This window comes from Apostichopus japonicus, chromosome 21, assembly GCF_037975245.1.
Source record: "Apostichopus japonicus isolate 1M-3 chromosome 21, ASM3797524v1, whole genome shotgun sequence".
Lineage (NCBI taxonomy): Eukaryota > Metazoa > Echinodermata > Holothuroidea > Aspidochirotida > Stichopodidae > Apostichopus > Apostichopus japonicus.
Window position 1 is genome coordinate 3,039,996 of NC_092581.1, and position 24,116 is coordinate 3,064,111.

Here is a 24,116-nt window from a genome sequence, read left to right on the forward strand (position 1 = left end):
GACTACCAGCACTGTCTTTGTCTCTCCTGCATTGTTTATCTCTTCTAATCCCTATTTTAAGCATTATCATTATTACATTGTTTCTTGTTAATCCTACACTGAATATATACAAAATCCCAACATTAAACCTCACAAAAACTAAATGACTAATAAACATGTTTTATCACTCAACAAATCATTCACTTCGACATGTTATCATTTCTCTTTCTACTTTTAACCAGTTTACAAATTTCTCCAGTAAGAGAGTCCTCTCTTATCTCGACAATTCCAGATAACTCCATATGCTGGTGGATACGAATGCGTCCCTCGGTAATGTACTATTACATTGCACTATACGCTTCAAAGGTAAACATTACATTATGATCTGTAAGCAAAATAAAAAGGCACTTACGCAAAACGAAATTGAATCGGCTGGATTATTCTCGAGTCCTGCGAGCGTAATAACAAAATGGTATTTGGCATACTCAAGGACCCCGACGTGAGCCAGGAGAATTGGCTGACAGCCACTCTTCTGAAGTTGCAAATTTCCCAAGGAAGAAGATGAAAGAAAAAGAGAGGAAAAAAATGATTCATCCATCTAGAGGTTATATTCAAAACAACTTTCATTTCATCAGCTGTCACAAAAAATATAAATAAATAAAAAAAATCATAAACAGCGCAGGAAATAGAGAATTTGATTACTTTCTATTCATAAACTGGATACTGAACCCACACGTCACATGGTTTAGTGTTTTAATAATAATGAATTTTATCCAGTTGGAGAAGGAGGCTACCAAAATGTAATTTCCTTTACAAAGGAGTTGGTGATTATCTTGATAAAAGATGTCGATAAACTCTGACGTAAAAGAGACAAATGGTGTGGGTGTGTGTGACGAGGCCAAGACTTTATAACGAGTAATTAGTCAGATTCATGACCAAAAAATGTTGCTATGGAGATATGATACTTTCTCACAGAACACCCACATAATATTTATAAATTTCAATGTCCAAGCATAGGAGAGTCAAGGCCTAATCCACCTCTGTAATTTATGTTTCAGCAACATGCCCATCTTCAGAAGCAGAAAATTGTTACTACTAAATCATGCATACACACAGAAGTAATTATTCTTTATAACCTTGGTATTCAAAAAGTTTTGGCTTGGAGACCCCAAGGTCCACCTTGAACATCACCATGGCAACTCTCCAGTGGCAAATGTTGTGGCTGGAGAAGCAGTAAACAAGGGTGAAGGTCCCCCTCCCCTTTGAGAATTAATTTACAAGATTAAGGGTGCTTAGTTGCAAAATGGTCTTAATATTTTGCAAGTTTTTTTATCCCTTCCCAGTCCCCCTCCCCCTGTACCCTCCAATCCATTCCCACCCCACCCCCCAACTTTCCATACCTTAACTAATGCTTCCTACAGAATACACCGCTCAGATGTCAGCCTTCTTACCTCCTATTTTATCAAATCAAGAATTCTCTCATATTGTTATCAATTTGGTGATGACCAATAACCTCATTCAGTGAGCAAACATTTTCTATAATATTTTTTTGTTCCAACATTCCACGAATTGCTTGGGACACAATTTTTTTATGTTTTGTGACAGTTGCCTACATAGAAATGTGTCAAGAATGTTATTGCGACTGTACTGCCGAGCCACCTGCCGATTATTGAAGTCCTTCACCGTCTGACGACATACAAGGCCATGCGTGTACCAGAGCTTGGATTAAAATACACAGTAGCCCAATAATCACTGCATTCTGTGGCACTGAAAAATGCTTCCTACAATAGTCCTTGTGAAAGGCAACCAACAAAAGAGGCTAATTAATCACAGGTTACATATTATCTAAAATCAAAAACAAACAGCTCTTACACAAAGTTGGAATAAGGCTGTTTTATAATTCTATATGTTCGGACTCCTCGTCAAGTTTTAACCTACTGTATCACACATGTTTTACGGAAAGAGGTTTATACCAAAGCACGAGACTACTGCTTTAAAACGTCTGTTACTGAGATGTTCCAGCAGATACCATGTATGTAAGATTTATCCGTAGTTAATGAGTGCAAATGTTGTGCGAAGACAGGGTAGGTGAGAAATGAAAACAAATCACGACGAAATGAAATCTCTTTTTTACAACGTTCCCATAGATTCTAAGTTGCGTACTTCTTTCATTCCAAGTTGAGGGGACGGGGGTGGGGGAAGGTGGGGAGGGGTGGTAGAGGTAGGTGGGGGAGGGGGGTGTTCTCTTACCTTAGAGCAAATCAGAGACCTGTCATGGTTGTATTCTTGCTGGCCGACCTTTTCCACACTGGCATCATCTTTCGCACCACGGATCGATACCGTCACTGCCAGATCACTCTGAAATTTGTCTTTTTTATCTTTGGGATAAAGCAAGGAATTCAAAAAGGTGTTACCCGATAAAACTGCCCCAAAATTAGAGAGACTAACGATTGAATCTCTAAGCAAACAAATGAAATCCCAAACACATACACAGAAATATATATATCTATATATCTATCTATATATATATATATTGTAACGTCCAACCCATACATAGTCAATTTGGATCATGTCTAAAAGATTTCACTTTTTTGACCTAAATATATTTCCAACTGAAAATGTCAAGTTTTTTTTACTTGGAACCTTGGAATCTTTTCTCCACTTTTTCCTCACTAGCTTTAATAATTGAACGTTGCAGCCTTGACTGTGATTGGTTCACACCTCAAAGACGCAATTTTGAATGTTTATTTCAATTAATAGCAATAATAATTAAACTGCTCACGTCCGAACTGAATTCTCAATTAAACGCAGCTGCCTGGGTTTTCGTTTTCAGAATTTTGCCGTAGACAATTAAGTGGCAGACTCACTCACAGCTGTATACATTGTACATGGTATGTCTGTCCTGATCAAATGTTCAGACTTTTATCAAACAATGTCTAAAGTTTCTCTCCTTTATCTACTACATATATTAACCTTCTTTTCTCTCCCCCCCCCCCTTTTTGGTGTTCATTTCCCTATCTTTTCTAATTCTTTTTCTCATTTTTATATGACTAAATGGCCTTCATAATTCCCTACAGTTACGGTAAGATTCCTCTATTTTTTTTCTCTGCATTTTTACCCACATTTGAAGAAACTGATAGCTCCATTTCCATGTAAAATTCTATTTAATGTAAAGAAAAGGTTGCATCAGGTATGGAGAACCAAATATAAGGTAAATTATTCTATGTACTACATTTAGTTTCTTTCTTTGATGATAGCATTAATGCACAGTGTAAAAATACAGTAATATATCAAATTGTACATGACCCACCCATTTTGGGAAACAACATTTCAATCTTTTGGTTGAACCAGGGGAGGGGTAGGTATCTTTGGATGGTGGAAGGAAGGTCCTACTGCCTACTACTGTACCCATTTCCTTCAAAGAAGATACCAAACAAGACCTATACAATTTTGTTCATGACATCCTGACATAGGGTTCACAATAAAATGGGATTAAGGAATGACTATTGGGATTAAAGGGACTAATGAGATTAAGGACTGATTTTAATGTGCTACAAGAAAGGACCATAGCCAGCCAGTGTACTCAACCATGTACTTATACATTCACATATTGAAAAATAATGCTAGAAGGTCTAATTCTCCCCCCCCCCCTCCTCTCAAAACTGAATGGTAGAGTGGTTAGGAGTGAGTGGGGGCAGAAGTGGGGGCACAGCGCCTATCTGAGTCATGTAGTTAAGGTACAGTAGATAGGAAGGTACGTATGTGGAAGGATGGTGTAAGAGAGGAGAGAAGTGAAATACCGTTGGAAGTACTTACAATCTGTGGAATTTATTACTGCTGTCAGCCATAACGACCGGTTAAATTTATTTAAGGTGGGAGACTCCAAAGAAAAAGAGTCATTCTGGAATGTGAAAGGAAACAGAAAAAACTTTAACATGAATTGGAATACACTGCAAATACATTTATACAGTAATATTAAACAGCCAAAGACAATAAAAAGTGTGGGGAAATAGCTTGGTACATGTATACCAAGCTCTTGTCTACAGGGAAGCTTGGTGGAGGGAAGGGGGTAGCTGGGGGGGGGAGTAGGTTGAGGATGGTGGGGTGGGAGGAAAGGTTACCTTGGAAGGATGAAGCTTGGTGGAGAGAAGGGTAGCTTGGGACAAGGAGGCTGAGGATGGCTGAGTGGGAAGGAAGGTTAACCTGGCAGGGTCAAGTGAAACTTGGTAGAGAGAAGGGTACAGCAGCTTGGGGGGGGGGAGAGGTTGAGGATGACTGAGGGGGAGGGAAGGTTAGCTTGGTAGGGTCAAGTGAAGCTTGGTGGAGAGAAGGGTAGCTTGGTAGAGTAATCGGTGGCTTGGTGGGAGGGAAGTGGACAGGAAGTGCCAGATTGGTTGACTAGCCTAGTTAAACAAAATGCAGGGAGTGGGGGGGGGGTAGAGGACAGAAAGGAGGGGATGAAGGATCATTTGAGCAAATGAATGAGGGCCTGAGATCTAATTACATTAAATTGGCAACTGTTTAGCAAGCTGTAGGGAGTAGATGAATTTATGGCATACTTAGATGGCTTACTGCTCGATTTACCATACAGACAAACAAACAAACAAGTTAACAGACAAAGAAACAACCAACTGGCAGAAAAGTTCTGCTCAAGAAAACTGAAATTCATCTTAATAGAATCAAATATTCCATTTACACTACATCTGACTTCTCCACTCCTCCTTCCCGCCAAATAGCTTCAAACTAGAACTCTGGAAAATCCATTTCCTACACGAGCAGACTGAACATATTTCTTAATTTGCTCTTATTTTTCTTTTCTTATATTTTTTCTTGGTTTTGTTCAGTATTTCAAGAGGTATTTCTCCTGGCAATATTTTCCCTCCAATCCTGGCACCTCGATTATTTATGCACGTTTCCCGCACCAACAGGAAATCGCAGCTCTACTACCGTATATATGGCCCAAATCCAACCACGAGGTGTTTACGTTACATTCAATCTATTTTCCCCCCTAAAAGCCAAACGAAGGCTGAAAAGACTCTTGAGTGACGCATTTTGATCTTTTGCATGAGCCCAGCAGAGATGGAATTTTGCAATCTCTACGTGATGTAAATCTATGTGGTAAAATACATGCTATAAAGTTGATGGTGTTTATTTAGTACTTTTATGTTCTCAGCTGAACGTTTTTTTGTTTTCTCTTTTACTTTTTTTGAAGGAGGTTCTTGCTTTTCTTTGTTTCTTACAAGAGTCACAAAGTGTTATTTTTATTTTATAATTTTGTTGGTCTTCTTTAGGTTTGTTTTTAATTTTTGTTTTTGAGATCAATTATCTGCTATATACTGTAAGTTTGTAAAAATCTACCACGCCACTCGAGCCACATCCCTCCCCCTTCCCCCCCCTATTTTTTAAAATCTTTTTTGATGAATAATCAGCCTCAAAAATGTGAGAGTTTTTCTGACTATATTTCTGCTTATCAACTCAAAATAAATCTGATTTCCAAGTAAGTACTGAGATATATAATGAATGAAACCCAGTTGATATTTTGATTTTCTATAGTGCAACCCTTTTTTTTTATAACTGAAGTAAGGAAAGCCATCAAAAATACTTTTAGGTCACCACATCCTTTAAGGCACAGGACAGCAAAAGTGCCATAGTTGATAGGAGACAGGTAAGTGATAAAATTACGGTGCATTTTAAAGCAATATTAAAGAGTGAGACTGAAGGTCTCTAGGCCATTACCAAATTATCTCTCTTTTCTTTCTCTTTTGATGGATATTTCTGATCATTTGAGAAGACGAGGAAGTTGTTCCTCCTAACGAGGGAAATTTTTACTTACGGTATTGGCGTTACTTCGTACTGTTGAAAAGGACACATCTATACTTGGACCTGTCATAGAGGAAGAAAAAATAAATTGAGAAAATATCATTAAAGCCTGCTAAAAGCATGTCACCAAAACTGACAGGTTTGGGTAATTCATGGAAACAGTTGATACAGAACCCCTGTCTATCCACTATGGCTCGTTCAGCACATTCTTACTACTGTACATTATTCCTACTGTATACTGTAGCAACTTTGTAACAATTGGCACTGCACCTTCATCAGCCCTACCGCTAATCTAGCTAACAATTCCCTCTCGTATTAAGGTTTGCAGATATAGTTGACAGGAATAATTGCATGTTTAGAATGGAGACAGGTATTAGAGTGAAGTGAAATGAAAGCTATCACTCCACCTCTCCACACATGACATCCTTGAATGGTTTTCATTTGCGTTGAGCATAGAGGGAGCAAAGAGGGCGCATAGAGGGCCCATAGAGGGAGCATAGAGGGTGTTAAGATGTTACCAGTTCACTCTAGACAGCGAGAGTGCTGAGATTGTGAGGATACAGGTAAGCGACGCACAAAGTAAAATATCTTATTCTCTCCCGCAAGCTGCGATAGTTTCCACCCACGTTGACATGTGCACACTGGAAGAAAGGGGGGGGGGGTTGGAGGGAGGTGTATAATATAGTTTTGCATACCTTGTCAATTAAAGATTATGAATTTTTCTTTCAAATAGTGCAATTTCTAGCAATTTGGTTATTTTGTAGTTTGCACACCACCTTGCTACTACACAATATAATAGGTCTGATTAAATTATGCTATTTGCACATATCCCATATTGAATACTTCATATATAGAGGAAGTCATGCCAATATTTCCATGAAAATGATTATATACTGACTGTGAGCATAAATTTATTATATTCATTCAACTTCTGAAAGGTTATTATCAAAAATCAATCTCTGGTAAAAAATTAGGGCAGACATTTATAGTCTCCTCGACACCTTTCTGAAAAACTCATCTCAGGTCTGACTCATGCTTACAATATTGAATTACTGTACTTAGTGCAGTAGAGTGTGTGTGATATTTACTGCTGTTCTGAACGATGATGGACGACAGAGAATTTAAAAACAAAATTCCCAAGAGATGAAGGAATAAACTTGCATGATAACATTCAACAATGGTCGAACTCCATTGTCTCACATGTTTGCATTGCATGCATCAATGAAAAACAACCTTTGCTCCCCGAACAGCATGGCACAGTTTACCATATTATACAGGGGAATGTAAAGTTACAACTTGTATGTCACTTCCCCGAAACAGAATTCAAATATTCACGCTTAATGCGGACATCCCAAATTTACTGGTTTGGTTAATAATGAATGATGGCCAGTTACCTGTCTACTACAACTGGTAACATTATTGCACTTCTTCCCCTGCTAAATCCTTACCCCCTAAATCCTTACCCCCCCTCACCCCTGGGTCAACACCCACTTTCCAATCCACAGTACCATTCCGAAGCTTATAACTTGACTGATTTCAGCTGACATTTTTGACCTACAGTACTTTAAATCCTTGACTGTGTTTACAATGTAACAAACCCCTGCCATACAAATATGAGAGTACTTTTATTGTTGCTATTAGCAACTCAAGTTGAAAGCAGATGATACAGACCTAACATTGTTTTTACACTTCTAAATACAGCATTTACCTCAGTATGATAGACTTTATTGCACAAAAGACTAGGATGGAGTTTATTACCACTTTCGATGAAGTTATTTTTATTGTCAACAATGTCCAGTAAAGGAGAATTTCCAGCTGAATGATTACACTAATACACTATATTGGCCTCGAAGAAAATACAATATATCATTACAGTACAGCACTATACATAAACTGCTGCCTGAAAATTAACCTATTTCACCAAATTGACAGTTGAGATATATATTTATGTACATCTGAAAACTAGGAATTGCCTTTTAGAAAACCCACTGCAAAATTTGTGTGCTTTCCCTAACAGACGACCTATTTACGATATGCTGCATGTAATACGTATCATGTTTGTCAAGGTACGCTTTAGTAAACAAAGCTATTATTTTCCACGTTAATTATTGAAATAACTTTGAAAAATAAATAATTGGATCCACATACACTGTAAACACCTGTCTTGTGATGACACAAACAAGCTATGACATTTATTTTAACTGGTTAAATTGGTGCTAGGGTCGATAACCAGGCAGCCAAGCATTACAATCCAGATCATGTCAAAATTGGCTTGAGAATCCTATACCCTCCTACAGCAGCATTGCTCAGTCTACAGTATGTGTACATTTAAGTACGGTACTGTATATATAGAGTAACATATATTGGTTCTCACTGGCCCTTTCATCCATCCAATGTTCCATTTATTGGCCTACATGGAAAATTAATTGAGGACCCCCCCCCCCCCCGGTATACATGTTGACACAGTATATTTAAGACCTATAAGTCTAAACACTGCACATCATTCCAGACTTGTTGTTTGTTATCTGTTATATAAATAAATTTATCAATTGTGCAAAAACCCTGTGTAGTCATTTCAACACTCTAAATACCTCTCTGAAAAATAATTTAACCCAATAACAATACACGTAACCAGTATTTGGGAAGTTCTCAGGAGACAACAAATTTTGTGCCAGTTTTCTGAAATGTAGACCCGAAATATGTAAATGGAAACTTCAGTTTTCCCATCGATCAAATTGGTCTACATTGCGAGTCTTAATCAGTCCTTGTAATGCTATCACCACTGCGCTATAATTATTACTAAAACCATATATGTACAGTGATATAAACAAATACATACATGTATGTTCCCATACCCCACCCACTGTGTTGTTATTAACTTTCATACATGCATCAATACTGACAAAGCTGAATAAATTTACATTTTTTTCCTTTTTCCTCAACATCTACAGCAAACAAATCTGATATTGAAATAAGCTTAAACACCTGTTATCGCCACAATGCCCTTAGTCTCGACGATCAATATAGTTTTCCCAGTGTGAGTGTTTAAAATCCCTCGAAAACGAATACTCTGGGAGCGAGTCATGCCGCAAATTGTGATTTAATTAGTACATTGATGCAGAGATTTAGGATACCTGATAGTGAAGGCTACTGTATATATTTTGTGAACATTGTAGAGAAAGTTGTTACTAATAATACATATATGTATGTACAGTACATACCAGTACATGTGTGCAACAGGATTTGCCAGTGTTTTTTCGATCTGTGGTGCAACCGGGCAAATTGGGTTAAAAAAATATGTCGAATACGATTTTGATGTTTATTTTACAACAATTGACCTTGTAATATGGGTTGGCATTGCGTGGGTTCGCAATTTGTTGCAATTGGTGTCTCTTTAATTGCTGACCATTTTGGGGTGACACGTGGTACAAAAAAAATGCCAACGTCTTTACCGACGCCTATAGGCCTACAGCATATACACTTGAGTCCGTCCGAACGGCATGAAATAAAAAAAGCAACGTTCTTTGCGAGAATTCAACAATTCTCAGCTACCTTTTTTTTCTGAAAAATTTGCAAGGCCAAACTGGCAACACTAATGTGCACTACAGGAGGCAGTTTTGTTATTTATATTTGTTATAGTTTTGTAAGTTTTTCTCATTGTCAGGCTGCCTTACTTAGCTACAGTGTTTGCTTTGGAGAGTGCGATTGCAGGCGGTCCTGCATAACTTCCTCAAATCTTGGATACAAATTTTCATTGGGGGGACGGGGGGAAATTCCCGCTTTCCTTGAACTCCTGGAAAATGTTTTTACGACTGAACAGAAAAATCAACCACTGGTTAACAAATCTAGATTCTACTGTATATTTTAAGTTGTGTAGTTATCACATCGACAGCCTACAGTATACTGAGAGATATTTGTGCTGACAGAACAAAAAACTATTAAGTGGTTTTCTGGCAGTCAGTCACATGATAACAATTTCTTTAATGAAGTATTACCTTGTAAATACTGTAAGTGCAGTACAGTAATATACAGTAATGAAGCTAAATAAATCAACAACTTTGCTTTGAGTTGTTCTATGCAGGAAAACCTCACACTGGGCAAATTATAAACAAACTTGAAAATGTTGAGCAAAGATTTGTTGGTGTTGTTGCTAGAATAGGACCTGACCCAGTGTCCTCACAATAACAATTCAAAAACGTTACAGACCAGGTCACTGTTTGAGATTCATTTGCCATTCTTGTAAAAAAAAATTCTTTTCAAAATTAAATATAAAAGTTTGGTTTGGATTCTCAGAGTTAGGTAGCCTACATATACAGTAGTTTTAACATTATAAAGGAGAAATGACATTAATTTCTTTTTAACACATTAATGAAACATACCTGTGATTCCTATTAAGACTGAAACTCCAAAAGCAGCAAAGAAACAGATGAAGACGAGCACAAACTGTCTCTTCGTGAGAGTATAAAGTCTCATTTGCACCGACCTGAGGATGGAATAAATAAAAAAATGATATTTACACAATTACTGTAAAATCACGCTTCTTGTGAAAATGAGTGTGAAATTGACTTGGACCGACGACGACTGACTCCAACGGTAATTTAGCAATTAGAAATTTGACGATATGTCTAGGCTCTTTTAGGCACCAGAAGGTGTGACAAAAAACCAGTGGTTAAATTTTTATGCAGTTTTTGTCGCATCACACAGTACAGTATATAGAAGGAATATTAAAATGGTGACCGTGAGTTAGTATGAGCATACAGTATGATGATGATACTGCAGACAAGTGCGTAGTGCAGTATCTAAAAAGGTCAGATAAAATGATATTAAATGACGCGCTTTGACTGTAGCATGTAGTGCAGTACCCATAGGAGCAAAGAATGATATATTCATACTATGTCATACTTCAAACAGCAGTAATGGAAGGTAATGGAGGAACAAAGTATGAATGTGAATTAACGGTAATACTTGTACAAGGACCGCTGATGCAGTAACAATGGAACACATTAAATGGTTTTACAAATACGACTTAAAATATAGAAGCAGTAACGCGTCAAAACCAGTTCTCAAAGTTCATGAAAGAAGGATAGTAAGCATGTAACTACTGTATAACACTATGCATTATATTCAATTATTCATACAGAAAGACATGCTGGTTAAATGACCTGTTATACTGTATTTACCACAATGCTGTAATGTTCAGAAGAATGAAGAAATTGCCATGTATATATTACATGAACTTCTCTTACAGAGAACACCTACAGGTACAAGAAAAGTTGACATTCTGAAAAGCAACAAACCAAACAAAACCTACCGTTTTGACCAAGCCATACTCTACGGTATTTTTACAAGCAAACCTGTCCCCAACCAGTTGAAACCTTTCACAGAAATGACTAACTACTGTAAGTTACTACAAACGTATTTTAAACTTGGCAGTAAATAGTACTTTAGTATCCAGCATCAAAAGGCAGCTTTTTACAAGACAGCACTCCCTTCCCTATAAGTACGCTTTATTAGGGTTTGAATGGGTGCATGCGGTAAGCCTGAGGGGAAACTATTAACAAACTAATATACTGTGAATTGTAAAGGTCAAAGAGCTAGTCAAGCAGTGCGGTACATTATATCATTTACACAGTGACGTTGAGGGCAACTGAGAACCAACAGATCTTGGGCGTAAATATTTGCTTAGTTGATCAACCTTACATCCTTAAGTAGCTAGGGAACACCAATTGCATGGTTATTATCAACGATTACATCCTACGTCAAGAGATATCAGCTTTTTAAAGCACCTCTAACCATTCTTCTTTTGCTACATATAACTTTTTTTTTGCTGTATATAACTTTTTTTAACCAATAGCTAAAATCCTACTCATTTTTCAAATACATTTGATAATTTTATATTAAATAGTTGAAAAAGTTCTGAGGCACTCTTTTATAATTACTATGTATACAGTATTTGCGTGTCTGGGATTACAACAACAAAAATTCCCAGATCGAATGGAATTAATTTATTGACAATTTGCAAATATGCGATCAAATTTTCTAGAAGGGTTCCTTGGTGTAGCTTGATTATTTGCATATATATTACTTGAAGTAATTATGCAAATGCATACATCATACCTTTAAAGTCCACCGTACACAACACGACTAATCAAGACCAGGTGCAACTCAACAGTGGTTACATGAAAAGTCTTGGATGGTCGGGGAGTTTACCTTGGTTTAAGACTACAACTGATCATGATTTTGCCAGTTTTAAGTCGAGTCGTAAGAATTTTAGTCTTCACGATTAAAGATTTTCCGCATAACGACCATCGAGTCGGGTCTGGATCAGTCATATTGTGTGCGGCATGTGCACAAGTTTGCAACAGTTTAGAACATTATTAAAATTGCCAAATTGACAGACTATGTACTGATAAATGATATTGATAAATTATAATTCAGTGATAATTGAAATTGCTATTCCCCCGATTTTTCTGTGCTTGATAGAGACCCCTCCATAAGTTTACGGGTATTCAAGGTTTCCAACAAAAGCGATCCCTCAAAAAGAGACAGAAATAAAAACGGGTACTGTACAGGCTGAAGGTAAACAAAAGTACAACTCAGTACAAATTTCCAACACTCACTCCTGGACTACTGTATCTACATATCCTATATACTGTACACAGGATGGTATAGTAGGCTACCACACTACACATGGTACTTTAGTGTAAACCCATCTAATACATAACTCACTTAAAAGTGTATCCTTACAAACATAAAAAATATTACCCTCTCCTAGTACTGTAGATGCTCTTCAAGGCAAAATACATATCTTCAGTATCTCTTCATTAAAATGATACATCCTTTTGTTGACAACTATAAACAATACAATACACATTGTATGTAGTACATAACATAAACACTGCATCATACTGCATCATTAATGTCAGTATAGTTTCACAATTGCAATATATGGAACTTTACAGGAACAAATACAAATAATAATCCATTAAGCCGATAATGTTGGGTTCTTCATTGATTTCCAACATACTTTTAATCAAAGCCTACAGTATCTATTTTTAAGTGTGGTCTATTGTATTACATACTGTACTGTGCAGTACGTACAGTGTACTTGAACATCAAATGCTGTACTGTATATTGTATTGTCTGATGCTGTAACATGATACCGACAGACGGGTTCTTTCCAGCTTGCAATACAGACTACAACAACTGCGGTGCTATCAACTGACAATTTATAACATGTATCCAACACCACAACTAATACTGTATGCATATATATACACATATATATTGATTTTCCGACTCATTACGATTTTCCTTTATATATATATATATATATATATATATATATATAGATATAGGTATAGATATAAAGGACACAAATTTGAGTGTGACTCTTCTTAAGTTTGAAACCTTACCCTGTAATCGTATATCTTAATTATTTATAGATTGAAATTAAAAATGCCCCAGGAACGATATCTTATTTAAAACTTGGGGGATTGGTTACAAAAGAAAACTTTATGAAAGGTAAACCTTGCTTAAACATTGAAGTCTTTTGGATTAGCAAAAACTTTTCAATTAATGAACTCTAATTAATTAAAGGATTGATCTATGTTTGTAAAGTCTACAGATACAACAGGCCCTATGGTACAATGGGACTCTTGGTTAAGGTCTGAATACTACTAAAGTTGGTACCAAAATTCAATTAAATTCAATTCAAATTTACTTTCTCACATCACAATGGATATGGGAGGATGAAAGTCAAGCAATAGGAAAGAGCATCTTGGATTCTTGAATGGTAGATTCCGATGAAAGATGGTAGTGACCTTAGACAGCATTATGGTGGGGGGGGGGGGGGATTAATGTTACTAGTTTGTAGGTATGGTAGATGGTAGTGCGAATGTATTTTATCTAGGAGACAGGTCAGAGGGGAATGAAAGAAAATTGAAAAGAAAAACACAGATGTTTTGTATGTACAAAATTACAATAAGTACATGTATATTGATGGACACTAGACAAACAAAGATTGTTTATCAAGCTACAGTGTTAACCACGAGAGAAACAAACTGGATGCAATAAGGAAGGATAAAGAAACGAGGAAACCTAGAAAAATCAGGAAAAGTGGAACAATACTAGATAAAGCTAATTCTCTTTTACAAGCTCTTTTACAAACTTTTACTGTATATACAAGCTGAGATTTTAGATTACTTTGGAAGCGCCTTACCGTACTTAGTTCAAGCGCATAGTTAATGTTGGACTATGCTAAATAAAACACAGCCATAGAATTTCACAATGCCTTTAAAATCTACTGGCTATAATTTAATTCCCAATTGCATTTTTCTTGATTTTTAATACAATTAGCAACGTTACTTTTGAACTGGCAGAGAAATGCAAATTGTGACTTTTTGCAAATTCACCGTAGCCAGTAAAAAGCCTGAATTACAAAGCAACAGTTGTTAAGTAATCAGGGATGAGCTCACGCCGAGCGAACCAGCACAAACACTATTTCAAACATTTCCGCCCAGCAATTATTTTGAATTATTAATTTAACAAATTTTACTATTACCTAAACATGGGTGAATACTTGTCACAGAGTTAGTGCCAGAAAAGGAAAAAGATAGCACCACTTGCCATCTAAGCATACTTCATTTGCAAAAATTTTCCAAAGGGAAGGGGTAAACCCCCACCCCTGAGACCCCTCACCCAGGACATGGATCACACAACCGCACGAATCCGCCCAGCACTCAAGTATTACTGAGCACACCCCTGAGTAATAATTTAGCATGTTGTTTTTTTATATAAAATTCTTGTGCTTTGTTCACTAAGATAACTTGAGTAAGCAATCTCTTATTTCCATATTTTAGTCAATTATGAACTTCGTGCTCAGACAGTCTTGCAAATATGAGAGTATGAGTGCAATTTTTAATACAATAAAATAAATACCATCATATCAATTCATTAAGTAAATACCAGCCAAGTCTTATGCAACTTTCCTGTCAAATGCAACACACCAGAAACAATAGTCTTCCACTCATAAAGAAGGAAAATTTACTGAAAAAATGTATGCGTAGAATTGAATATTTACGGTATGACCATATAAGTTAAATAAGTTAAAATACTCTCAGCAAACTTTTGTTCTTTTCATATAACCACTTTCCACATTCACTGCAACAAATAAGTTCTTTGGTCACGATGCTATAGTAGTACTGGTAAATATACATTAATAATAGTTAATACAACCTTGAGTCTTTACACCAATGCACAATTTGAAAGGCGATTCTTATACGTACTGTATACTGTACACCTAGGCTATACCATATATGTATTCCGAACATAGAGCAGGAAAATTCTGCTAACTGATTCCGATTCGCCTTTTACTTGTAAGTTGTAGCTAGGCTAATGCTGTTTATAGTATTATGATCGGCCTATCCTTCTTCGATTAGGCTACTTCCCTACTACACACTTCCGACATGAGCACTGTGCAATGTTGTGAATGTTATAGATGAACTTACGAGTCAATATTGAAAGACTTCTTCATTTTCATACTGATCAATACGAACTCAAACTTCAGAGCATTAAAAGCTTAAAATTTCACCACGTGTGCAATTTTCCCCTTCGAGTTGTCAAGTATATATTTTATGTGATAAACAAACAACTCGTTCGGCTCGTGAATACAGAGAGTTTGAACGGAGAATGTTGTCACGTCGACCTACGACCCTGGCCAGCAAATTAATCTACGTGACCAATTTCAAGGGAAATCTATATGCTACATAATTTGTGCCAACTTTCTATAGTCGTGCAAAGGAGCATATGTGTGTGTGACGGGGTGTATAATAGTTACAAGCGCAATTTCTTCAGCAGTTTAAAGCTTTCGTTGTATTTTAGTTTCAATAACCTGCCATTTGGTTTTGTCAGTTTAGTATCCTTTATTCCTCCTGTGTGGAACTACTAACATTAACATGATTTGTAAAAGTTAGTTCCCCTCAAACTTATTGCATGCAAAATGGATGAGAGGCAACAAAAGTAATACTTCTAAGGTGGATTCAGTTCTCTTTATTCTACTATTTATCTTTGCTTTTAGAACACAAATATTTCCATTCGATCTCCACTGGTCTTTTCTCTATCTGTAGTCCCCATCGCCCCAATCCATCTCCTTCCTCGAGATCCCCATGAACTGGTCACCTCACCGAAAGCCATAAAAAAACGTATATATTGGCATTCTCGTTTATGCAATTTATGATGTGATACACAGAATTATTTCGTTATAATGTTGGTCTTTCAAAATATACCACATGCAATTGTTGAAGAGTAGGACTTCGTAAATATACCCACCTTTCTTCCCTTTTTTTTTTTGGGGGGGGGGGATATTTTATTTTGTAAAACCCTTGAACTAATGCAACCTGGTTATGGAGGATCACAGAACTTGCTTGGATGAGGCATCCTGGAGGAGGGCGGAATACTACTAACTTATTAAACCAACAAACAGATCGACTGACTTACGAATATCTTTACCTTACCTGATTGAGATTTTTCCTTTAAGAAGAACACGAAAATCAAATCTCAGAACCCTCTCGAGGACGAACATAGTGGTCACCCATAATGTTAACATCAGCAACCGCTCTAAGTCAAACACCATGGTCCCATGCAGACTTCGCTATTAGGGTGGAAATTGATTTTAAAGTTTTGTATCCACACTAAAAATTCTATTACTCCGAGTGGGAGAAAAACAAGGTCCACGTTAAAAACTGAGCCCTATAAGAATGATCCATTAATAATCCTCAAACTTCATCTCGAAAGAGAAAAAACCTGAATTGATGAAAGTTCTTAAATGTCAAAACAAATCCGTGATGGTTATAAGAAGATACGTTGGAGAAAATCACCACAATACTAATTTATACAACGACTTTAACAAACAACAGTATCCGATAACTACAAAAAAGAAAATACTATACGCAGCGGCAGCTACAAATCATACAGTTTCTTTGTTACCACAGAATCATGCATTTCATAAACATCCTCTGACCCGCTTTTAAGTAATTTATTCCGACATCCTCAAGGGAAGACATAGTCTATAAGAAGAAACTGTTACTTCCGGTTTAAGTTAAACATGAGATCATTTGGCATAGTTTATATATGTGCAGGGGTATACCCGCATAAACTTAACACGTACTGACTCTCAATTTAAAGATTTGTCTCTCTGTTGCTCCCAGACGGACCTTGGCGATTGACATGACAAACCGCTACTTCCGGTTCTGGGTAGCCTTGCTTATTAGCGAGTTCCCTTAAATTGTATGGAAACATATTAAAGAGTTACTGCATAATTAAAGTTGACTAGATGATAACGAGTATAGTTTAGGCCTAGCCTATATATTTACAAACAACTAAGTTAAGGTAACATACGCCCGTTAAAAGCCCCATCAACTTACACACTAAATCACAAAAGTAATGTGGTCTCTAAGACTAGATAGCAGTTTTCACTAGCTAAACGATACCCATCACTGGATAGCTGACAAGTTGGCCTTTCATGGCATCATCAATTTTCCGTATCATGACCATGTATACGTTTTGCTATCCGAGCCAGAAGTTTTCGTCACTTGTAAACTAACCTCTTCACTAAATAGTAAACAATTTTCGTACGCTGCACCTGCCGAGGCCTAAAGTGGTCTAAATTTGTCCCAAGTGACCAAATTCTGGGAACCACATGTACTTCCATTCATGCTCTTCAACATGCAAGCCACAAAAGAACCAGATCATGATTGATAACATATCAAAAAAGATGTTCTCCTACTGCATTTTGGCACTTTTCCTGTAGGAGAACATTCAGGCGGATTGATATAGACTTTAATAGGAGTATGCCACCTTCAACAAGCACTGTTTCTTTAAAAAGTATGTGAGATAAGCAGAGTCTGAACAGTTCACTCTGAATCTATGAAACCGATATAGGCTCAGATTTATGCCAGTTATATGTACATGAAGGTTGCCGAGAAACTGCATGTACAATAGTGGCCAAGCATTGATTTATCGTCTGGTGTATTGGGTATGCAGGAGTGGGGTGGGTGGGAGGGAGGGAGGGAGGGAGGGAGGGAGGGAGGGAGGGAGGGAGGGAGGGAGGGAGGGAGGGAGGGAGGGAGGGAGGGAGGGAGGGAGGGAGGGAGGGAGGGAGGGAGGGAGGGAGGGAGGGAGGGAGGGAGGGAGGGAGGGAGGGTCACAGTATTATCGGTTGCAAATCAACTAATAATTGATGACGTCACAGTCACTATACATACGCCATTTTCTAACCTACGATATAGCTACATTTTTACACAGTCCCATAAGAGTATACCATAATGTATGCTAAAAAGAATAATATACTATAGTGGAAGCTGCAAGCTGCAGCTGTACCATACACGTAGAACTATGCATAGTATATACGGATATGATAAATACCACATGACTATTTTGAGAATTTTGTTCATGATATCTGTTTCGTGTATGCTTCTCCTTTATATATAGTTCCACTGCCACCGAATAGCATATATGCTAAAAGTTAATTAATGGTCACTCATGCTGAAACTTCAAATATATTTCAACGATTTTCGGCAAAGACCCCCTTTTTCTGCCCCATGCAGAGATATATCATTCTGTAATTGAATATTTCTTCACGGTCTCTGTGAATAATTTGTTGGAGGTGGTCTAAGAAGATCTACGTGGAAAGGCCTTTGCAAAATCTGAGCATTTGTTAGCATGCTCAAAAAAAAAAACATTCCGACGTCAGGAGAAATCTTGCGACCCACCGAAAATGTTTCGCGACTCACTTTATATATTGCGCCGCATAGTTTGCATGACCGTCTTCCTATGTATAAATATTAAAGCTCTATATGCAGTTCGTTATGGTCCCTGCGTTTGCGTCATTCTCATCGAGCTGTTTATAGTAATGATAAAATGATAATAAGAATAATCGAGTAACCTTCGCAGCAAAGGTATAGAGATTTGTGCGATAACAACCATTTGCCTACTCAATCATGATTATAGCGAGTTATAATAACGTTTATAACCTAGTACCGACACGAAGGGCTTGAGTCCTAGTGAACAACATGAAATGGTTGTAATCAATGTTCTTTTGGGAGGTTAACACTATTTCTCTTTAATTTGTATCCCCCCCCCCCCCCCCCCCTCAATAAGGCACGCCAACATGCTGTTTGGCCGGTTTGTCATTTTCCTCCGCTAAATTCGTCATGTTTTGGGTGTTTAAAACGCCCAACTGGCAACGCTCTCATATACCCGGGGGTATCTCATAAGATAACGGAAACCATCACGACATTTACTAATCATATCATTTTGTTATTGATCACAGAATAACAAAATAAGAGGATGGTTTTGTCTTGCATGGCTGGCCATGAATATAAAATATAAAACCGAGGGCATGACGGTACCATATGGCCATATGCTTATCTCTTATGACTGATCCAATGTCTAACTCAAAATGATGTTCCTTTCACCATTTTACTTTTGGGGGGGCGGGCGGGTTGTGGGGGGGGGGGGTGAGGTGATTATCAGATTTTTAACTCCTTTGCCGTTCTAGGCTACCTTGAACCTTATTAATATACCGTATACATAGACCATGCAGCTCAATTAAGATTTTGAAATTAGGTTTTGAAAATTTATATTTTATTATTCTAAAGAAACAAATGCCATTTGAAACTCATCGGCCTCCACATAATTTCCTCTTCTCTCTTTCACTCCTACAATATTCTATACAGCGCGGCCTTCTCTATATATCTTTCATATCCTTTCAGTACACACGTGCGTACGACTCTAAACAGAGATTTATAACAACGTATATAAACACAAGTCTCTCCTTCTCTCTCTTGTTTGTTTCAAGTTCCCTAATTTACAGGTTACTATGGAAACTGAAGAGTTCCCGCACTGACGTCAAAGTGAAGTAATGGTTGATTAAAGATTTGCGTTTGACGACATTTGGTCTTGATGAATGTTTGTACAGAAGATGGAACGTCTCTCTCGAGTGTGACTTCGTTAGTAATCGTGTTATCAGAGACAAATTAGGCATGCGCATATATACGTTTGATACTGTACTATAGGCCGCATGCACAACTTCGTACAATTATCTTGACATTGATGGTTGTTAGAACACTATACATAGTACCTCAGTGATTTCATACTACGGCCACATAATATGGGAGAAGTAAACAAGGGAGATGCAGGCTGGTGCCTTTTGAAGAAAAAAAATGTTACATTTATTGTAGTGTTAATATATCATATTGTATGATCTACAAGGGATATTATATACTCTCACTCCATCCCATCTGTCTTCGTCGCCCAGTTCACACCCCCCCCCTCCCTCCCCACCTAACCTAGTTACTGGTCTCGTTTTAAAGGGGATGAGGGGGGCTGTTCCGCAGCACATAGGAATAAATTAATGTTTCATTTCACAGAAATACCAACTGACTCGAGCCTGTGTTTATGGTCATAACACCTTACGTATCCATCGAGGCATAAAATGCACATGTGTTATCGATAGCGATCATATAGCCATGTAAGCCAGATCCCCCCAAAAATGTTGAATTAATTGACCAGCCTATGCATGTACAATATTGTGAGATAGTGATAGCACACGTGGTTTGTAGTTACATATAAAAAAAATGTGGGCGCCCTATTCAAAATGTTTCCTACAGTTGAAACACAGAACGGTTGCGGAAAGCAGAGGGTGAGCTTTAAGTGTCGTACCACCACACGGCAAAAGGAGCTAACGGTATCGCATTTGGCATTTTCTGAGTCATCATCATTCTTTTTGATGCTTGGAGGTTGAAATTACCTACCGATTGTCTAAAAATCTGGAGGATCGAAGGTGATTGAAAGGTGCTTTAAGGTATTTTAGAAAAACTTGAGTGAAACCAGAAGAGTCCTCGATTCCAGCGATGGCTGGCAGATGGGTTGGGAGCACTTGACAAACTTGAAGCTCTTCTATCTCAAAATCTAAACGGTCATGGTGGCAGAAGTTGAATGTGTTGTGATAGCTCAAGCTATATCAGCTATCATATATGGTGGGTAGGACAATGCCAGTTGGAAACATCTTATATCTATGCTCCATCGGCCCTTGGAAAGTGACGAATTTAGTGTTTAAGTCAATGGGAGCAATTAGTTGTGGTGTGATACCTAAAATGACCAAATGTAATCCTTGTTTTAGCATATTATCAGTTATTGTCATTGTTTTGTCTGCCTTGATGTAAAAGATCATAATTTAAAGTACAGAGGATGAGAAAATAGGAAGGATTGAAGGTGATATACACCATTTTAAAAACAATTCTTTGGTTCAATTCTTTGATATTACTCCGAGTGAGCAGATTGAAGAGTTTGGGTTCAGTATGCTAAACTTGCTCCTCATCACGCCATCATGCGTTTAGTCGTTAACTTTATCGCAAGGTCCAGTAAGAAAGATAAAATTAATAAAGGTTCAATTAAGCCACTAAAAATCTAATCAATCCTGATAGGATCCTATCAGCTGAGAAAGTATCTCCATACGCACGCATAAACTTATTTTAAAGATATCTATATGAAGGAAAGAAAGTCCCCGTTCATCTCAATTGTATTAAAAGTTTGATTTCCACGTCAGAAAAGACCGCATTTGAACATAAACTAAATATTCCTGTCCGAACCCCCCCCCCCCACCCCTCCACCCAACCGAACCCCAACACAGACAACTGACACCTCAAACCTGTGAACCCGAAGAGCATGTACTTACATATAGAAAACAACAACGTGTAAACACGTTACACCCGCCTTCACATGAATGACGTCACCGAATGTCATAAATGTGTAATTAACCAGCTTCGATGCGCTTATTTCGTCTCGCTCCGTTGCATTTTAGAGAGATTGAAGAATTGAAAGCAAGTCATGTGATATATGGTGGAGATGGTTTTGAAGTTGACTAGGATAATAATAGGGAATACATCTTACGGTAGGATACTGGGTGAACACTGTGTGAACTATAGGAAAATAATTGGGAAGACATCTTACGGTGGGACCACTGTGTGAACACTATATGTGTGGACTAGGATAATAAAGGAAGACATATTACAGTGGGATACTGTGTGAACAGTGTGTGAACTAGGATAATAATAGGGAAGACATCTTACAGTGGGATACTGTGTGAACACTTTGTAAACTAGGATAATAAAGGAAGGCATCTTGCGGTAGGATACTGTGTGAACATTATGTGAACTAGGATAATAGTAGGGAAGGCATCTTAAGGTGGGATACTGTGTGAACACTGTGTGAACAGTGTGTGAACACCGTGTGAACTAGGAAAATAATAAGGAAGCCATCTTACGGTGGGATACTGTGTGAACACTGTGTGGACTAGGATAATCAGGGAAGTCATCTTACAGTGGGATACTATGTGAACACTGTGTGAACTAGGATAATAATAGGGAAGACATCTTACGGTGGGGTACTGTGTGAACACTATGTGTGGACTAGGATAATAATAGAGAAGACATCTTACGGTGGGATACTGTGTGAACACTGTGTGAACTATAGGAAAATAATAAGGAAGACAACTTACGGTGGAATACTGTGTGAACACCGTGTGAACACTGTGTGAACTAGGACAATAATAGTGAATACATCTTACGGTGGGATACAGTGTGAACACTGTGAAGACTAGGATATTACTATGTCCTTCCACATTACACCACCCCCCCCCCCCAAAGAAGACGAAAATGTCAATCGAACAATTCATTACATGTGGTAAGAAACCTACCGAGGCCAGCGAACTGTGCGTGAATCTGGACTATACCGGGGCAAGTTAGTTACCCTCTGTGCATGACTAAATTTGATAGAGCAATGTTTCATCTTGTATAACAACATCCATGCTCGTTTTCTTTTCTAGTTAATGACCGGGATATACTCATATTCATGGCAAGATTAATATACCACCTTGGGGACCCTAACCTATTCTATGCAGTTGGCCACACACGCTTATCAAATTCTGCAGACACAACTTCCCGATATAGAATGTTTGATAAGTCTTGTCTGGAAGGGATCATAGAGACCCCTGGACCTCTTGTGGGCCCCATCGATCTAGTAGGCATATATAGGCACTTTCCTCATCTGACTAAGTATGCAGATTATGACCCGTGCACTGTTCATATTCGTCCTCACATTTGAATTTTAGTAGTAGGCTCATTCTAGAAAAATGACCACATTTTAAAGGTAAATCTCTTCTAAAACGAAAGTAAGTAGAAAATCTATTTGTTTGGATTGAGATATATCAGCTGTAAAAATTCTGCCTATAAATGATCTTTTTCATTAAGATATCTGATGCAATCGTGTCTTTACTCGCCTCCTACGCCTCCTCATAGCAATAATTATGCTAGAAGAATCAATAATGGTCACGCATAGACCTACTCATTGTTATACACCACCTTCAAATCAATTCACTCACCGAGACACAATGCCCTCACCAAGACACAGCGCGAATTGTCTAAATTTAACACTCGGTATTATCTATGAATCATTTTGAGAGTAAAAATACTACCATGAATGTATTCTCGAAAAATGTCTAGCAATGACTTGAAAATATGACACTACCGGTAACCTCGATACGGAGACGACCAGAAAGTACAGACGGTCACTTGCAAAAATAACAACCAATCAAAAGAAACCATTATCTTTGAGGACCCTTTAATCCCATACACTTGAAATCAGAGAGACACTTCACACCATGCGAGCATTTCCGTAACACACTATCCTGCAGAGACTCACGCAGAAGAAACAAATTTCTTGGCGGTAATAAATACTGTTTCCATCAACCTGTGATTTATTTGCTTAAAAATGTTTTTACCATTTAGGGCTGTGTCCACCGTTTATCACGGAGACTTTGTAGCGTGCATGACCGAATGGTGGGCGGGGGAAACCCCCCTCCTCTCCCTCCGATAATTCCAAAATGGAGGCATTCGTTGGCTGGTACATTTGTCAAATTAATTTTTTGTGTGAAATGAAAACGTCTGAAATTGTTTTGGTCCGCAAACCGTAGACAGCTACAGTACTAAAGAATTTCTTAAAATATTCATTAATTTACATTTCCTTTTTGTTGGTCAGCTGTAACATATTTTCAACTCGATATGTACCTTTAATTAAATCTTGCACTCAGCAAGGAACCAATTAGTAATCTTGAACTATTTCCAAAATCGTCCTAACGATCCATAACCGTATGCGCCGCCATTCCTCCGAGGTTTGTTAATGATCATCTATTATTAAACTCATGCATAAACGCCGCCAACATATAAACAACTTATAATACGCTATAGAGTATTGACGCA

At 37.7% G+C, this 24,116-nt stretch overlaps 1 protein-coding gene across 5 annotated transcripts in view; it reads right to left on the reverse strand.

The window, feature by feature from the left end:
• LOC139962722 (transmembrane protein 181-like) overlaps nt 1-24,116 on the reverse strand; it is a 43,454-nt gene that overhangs the window by 15,436 nt on the left and 3,902 nt on the right. The window contains exons 1-6 of one of the 5 annotated variants that reach the window (XM_071962964.1): nt 15,309-15,534; nt 10,179-10,282; nt 5,813-5,862; nt 3,796-3,880; nt 2,230-2,357; nt 392-511 (exon numbers count right to left, since the gene is read on the reverse strand). In XM_071962964.1, coding sequence (XP_071819065.1) covers nt 392-511; nt 2,230-2,357; nt 3,796-3,880; nt 5,813-5,862; nt 10,179-10,282; nt 15,309-15,340 — 519 coding nt within the window. In that variant the 5' untranslated portion in view covers nt 15,341-15,534. Of the gene's footprint in view, nt 1-391; nt 512-2,229; nt 2,358-3,795; nt 3,881-5,812; nt 5,863-10,178; nt 10,283-11,110; nt 11,334-12,564; nt 12,846-15,086; nt 15,266-15,308; nt 15,535-24,116 lie in introns of those variants that run through there. The other 4 variants (XM_071962966.1, XM_071962963.1, XM_071962965.1 and 1 more) reach the window with 4 other exon arrangements.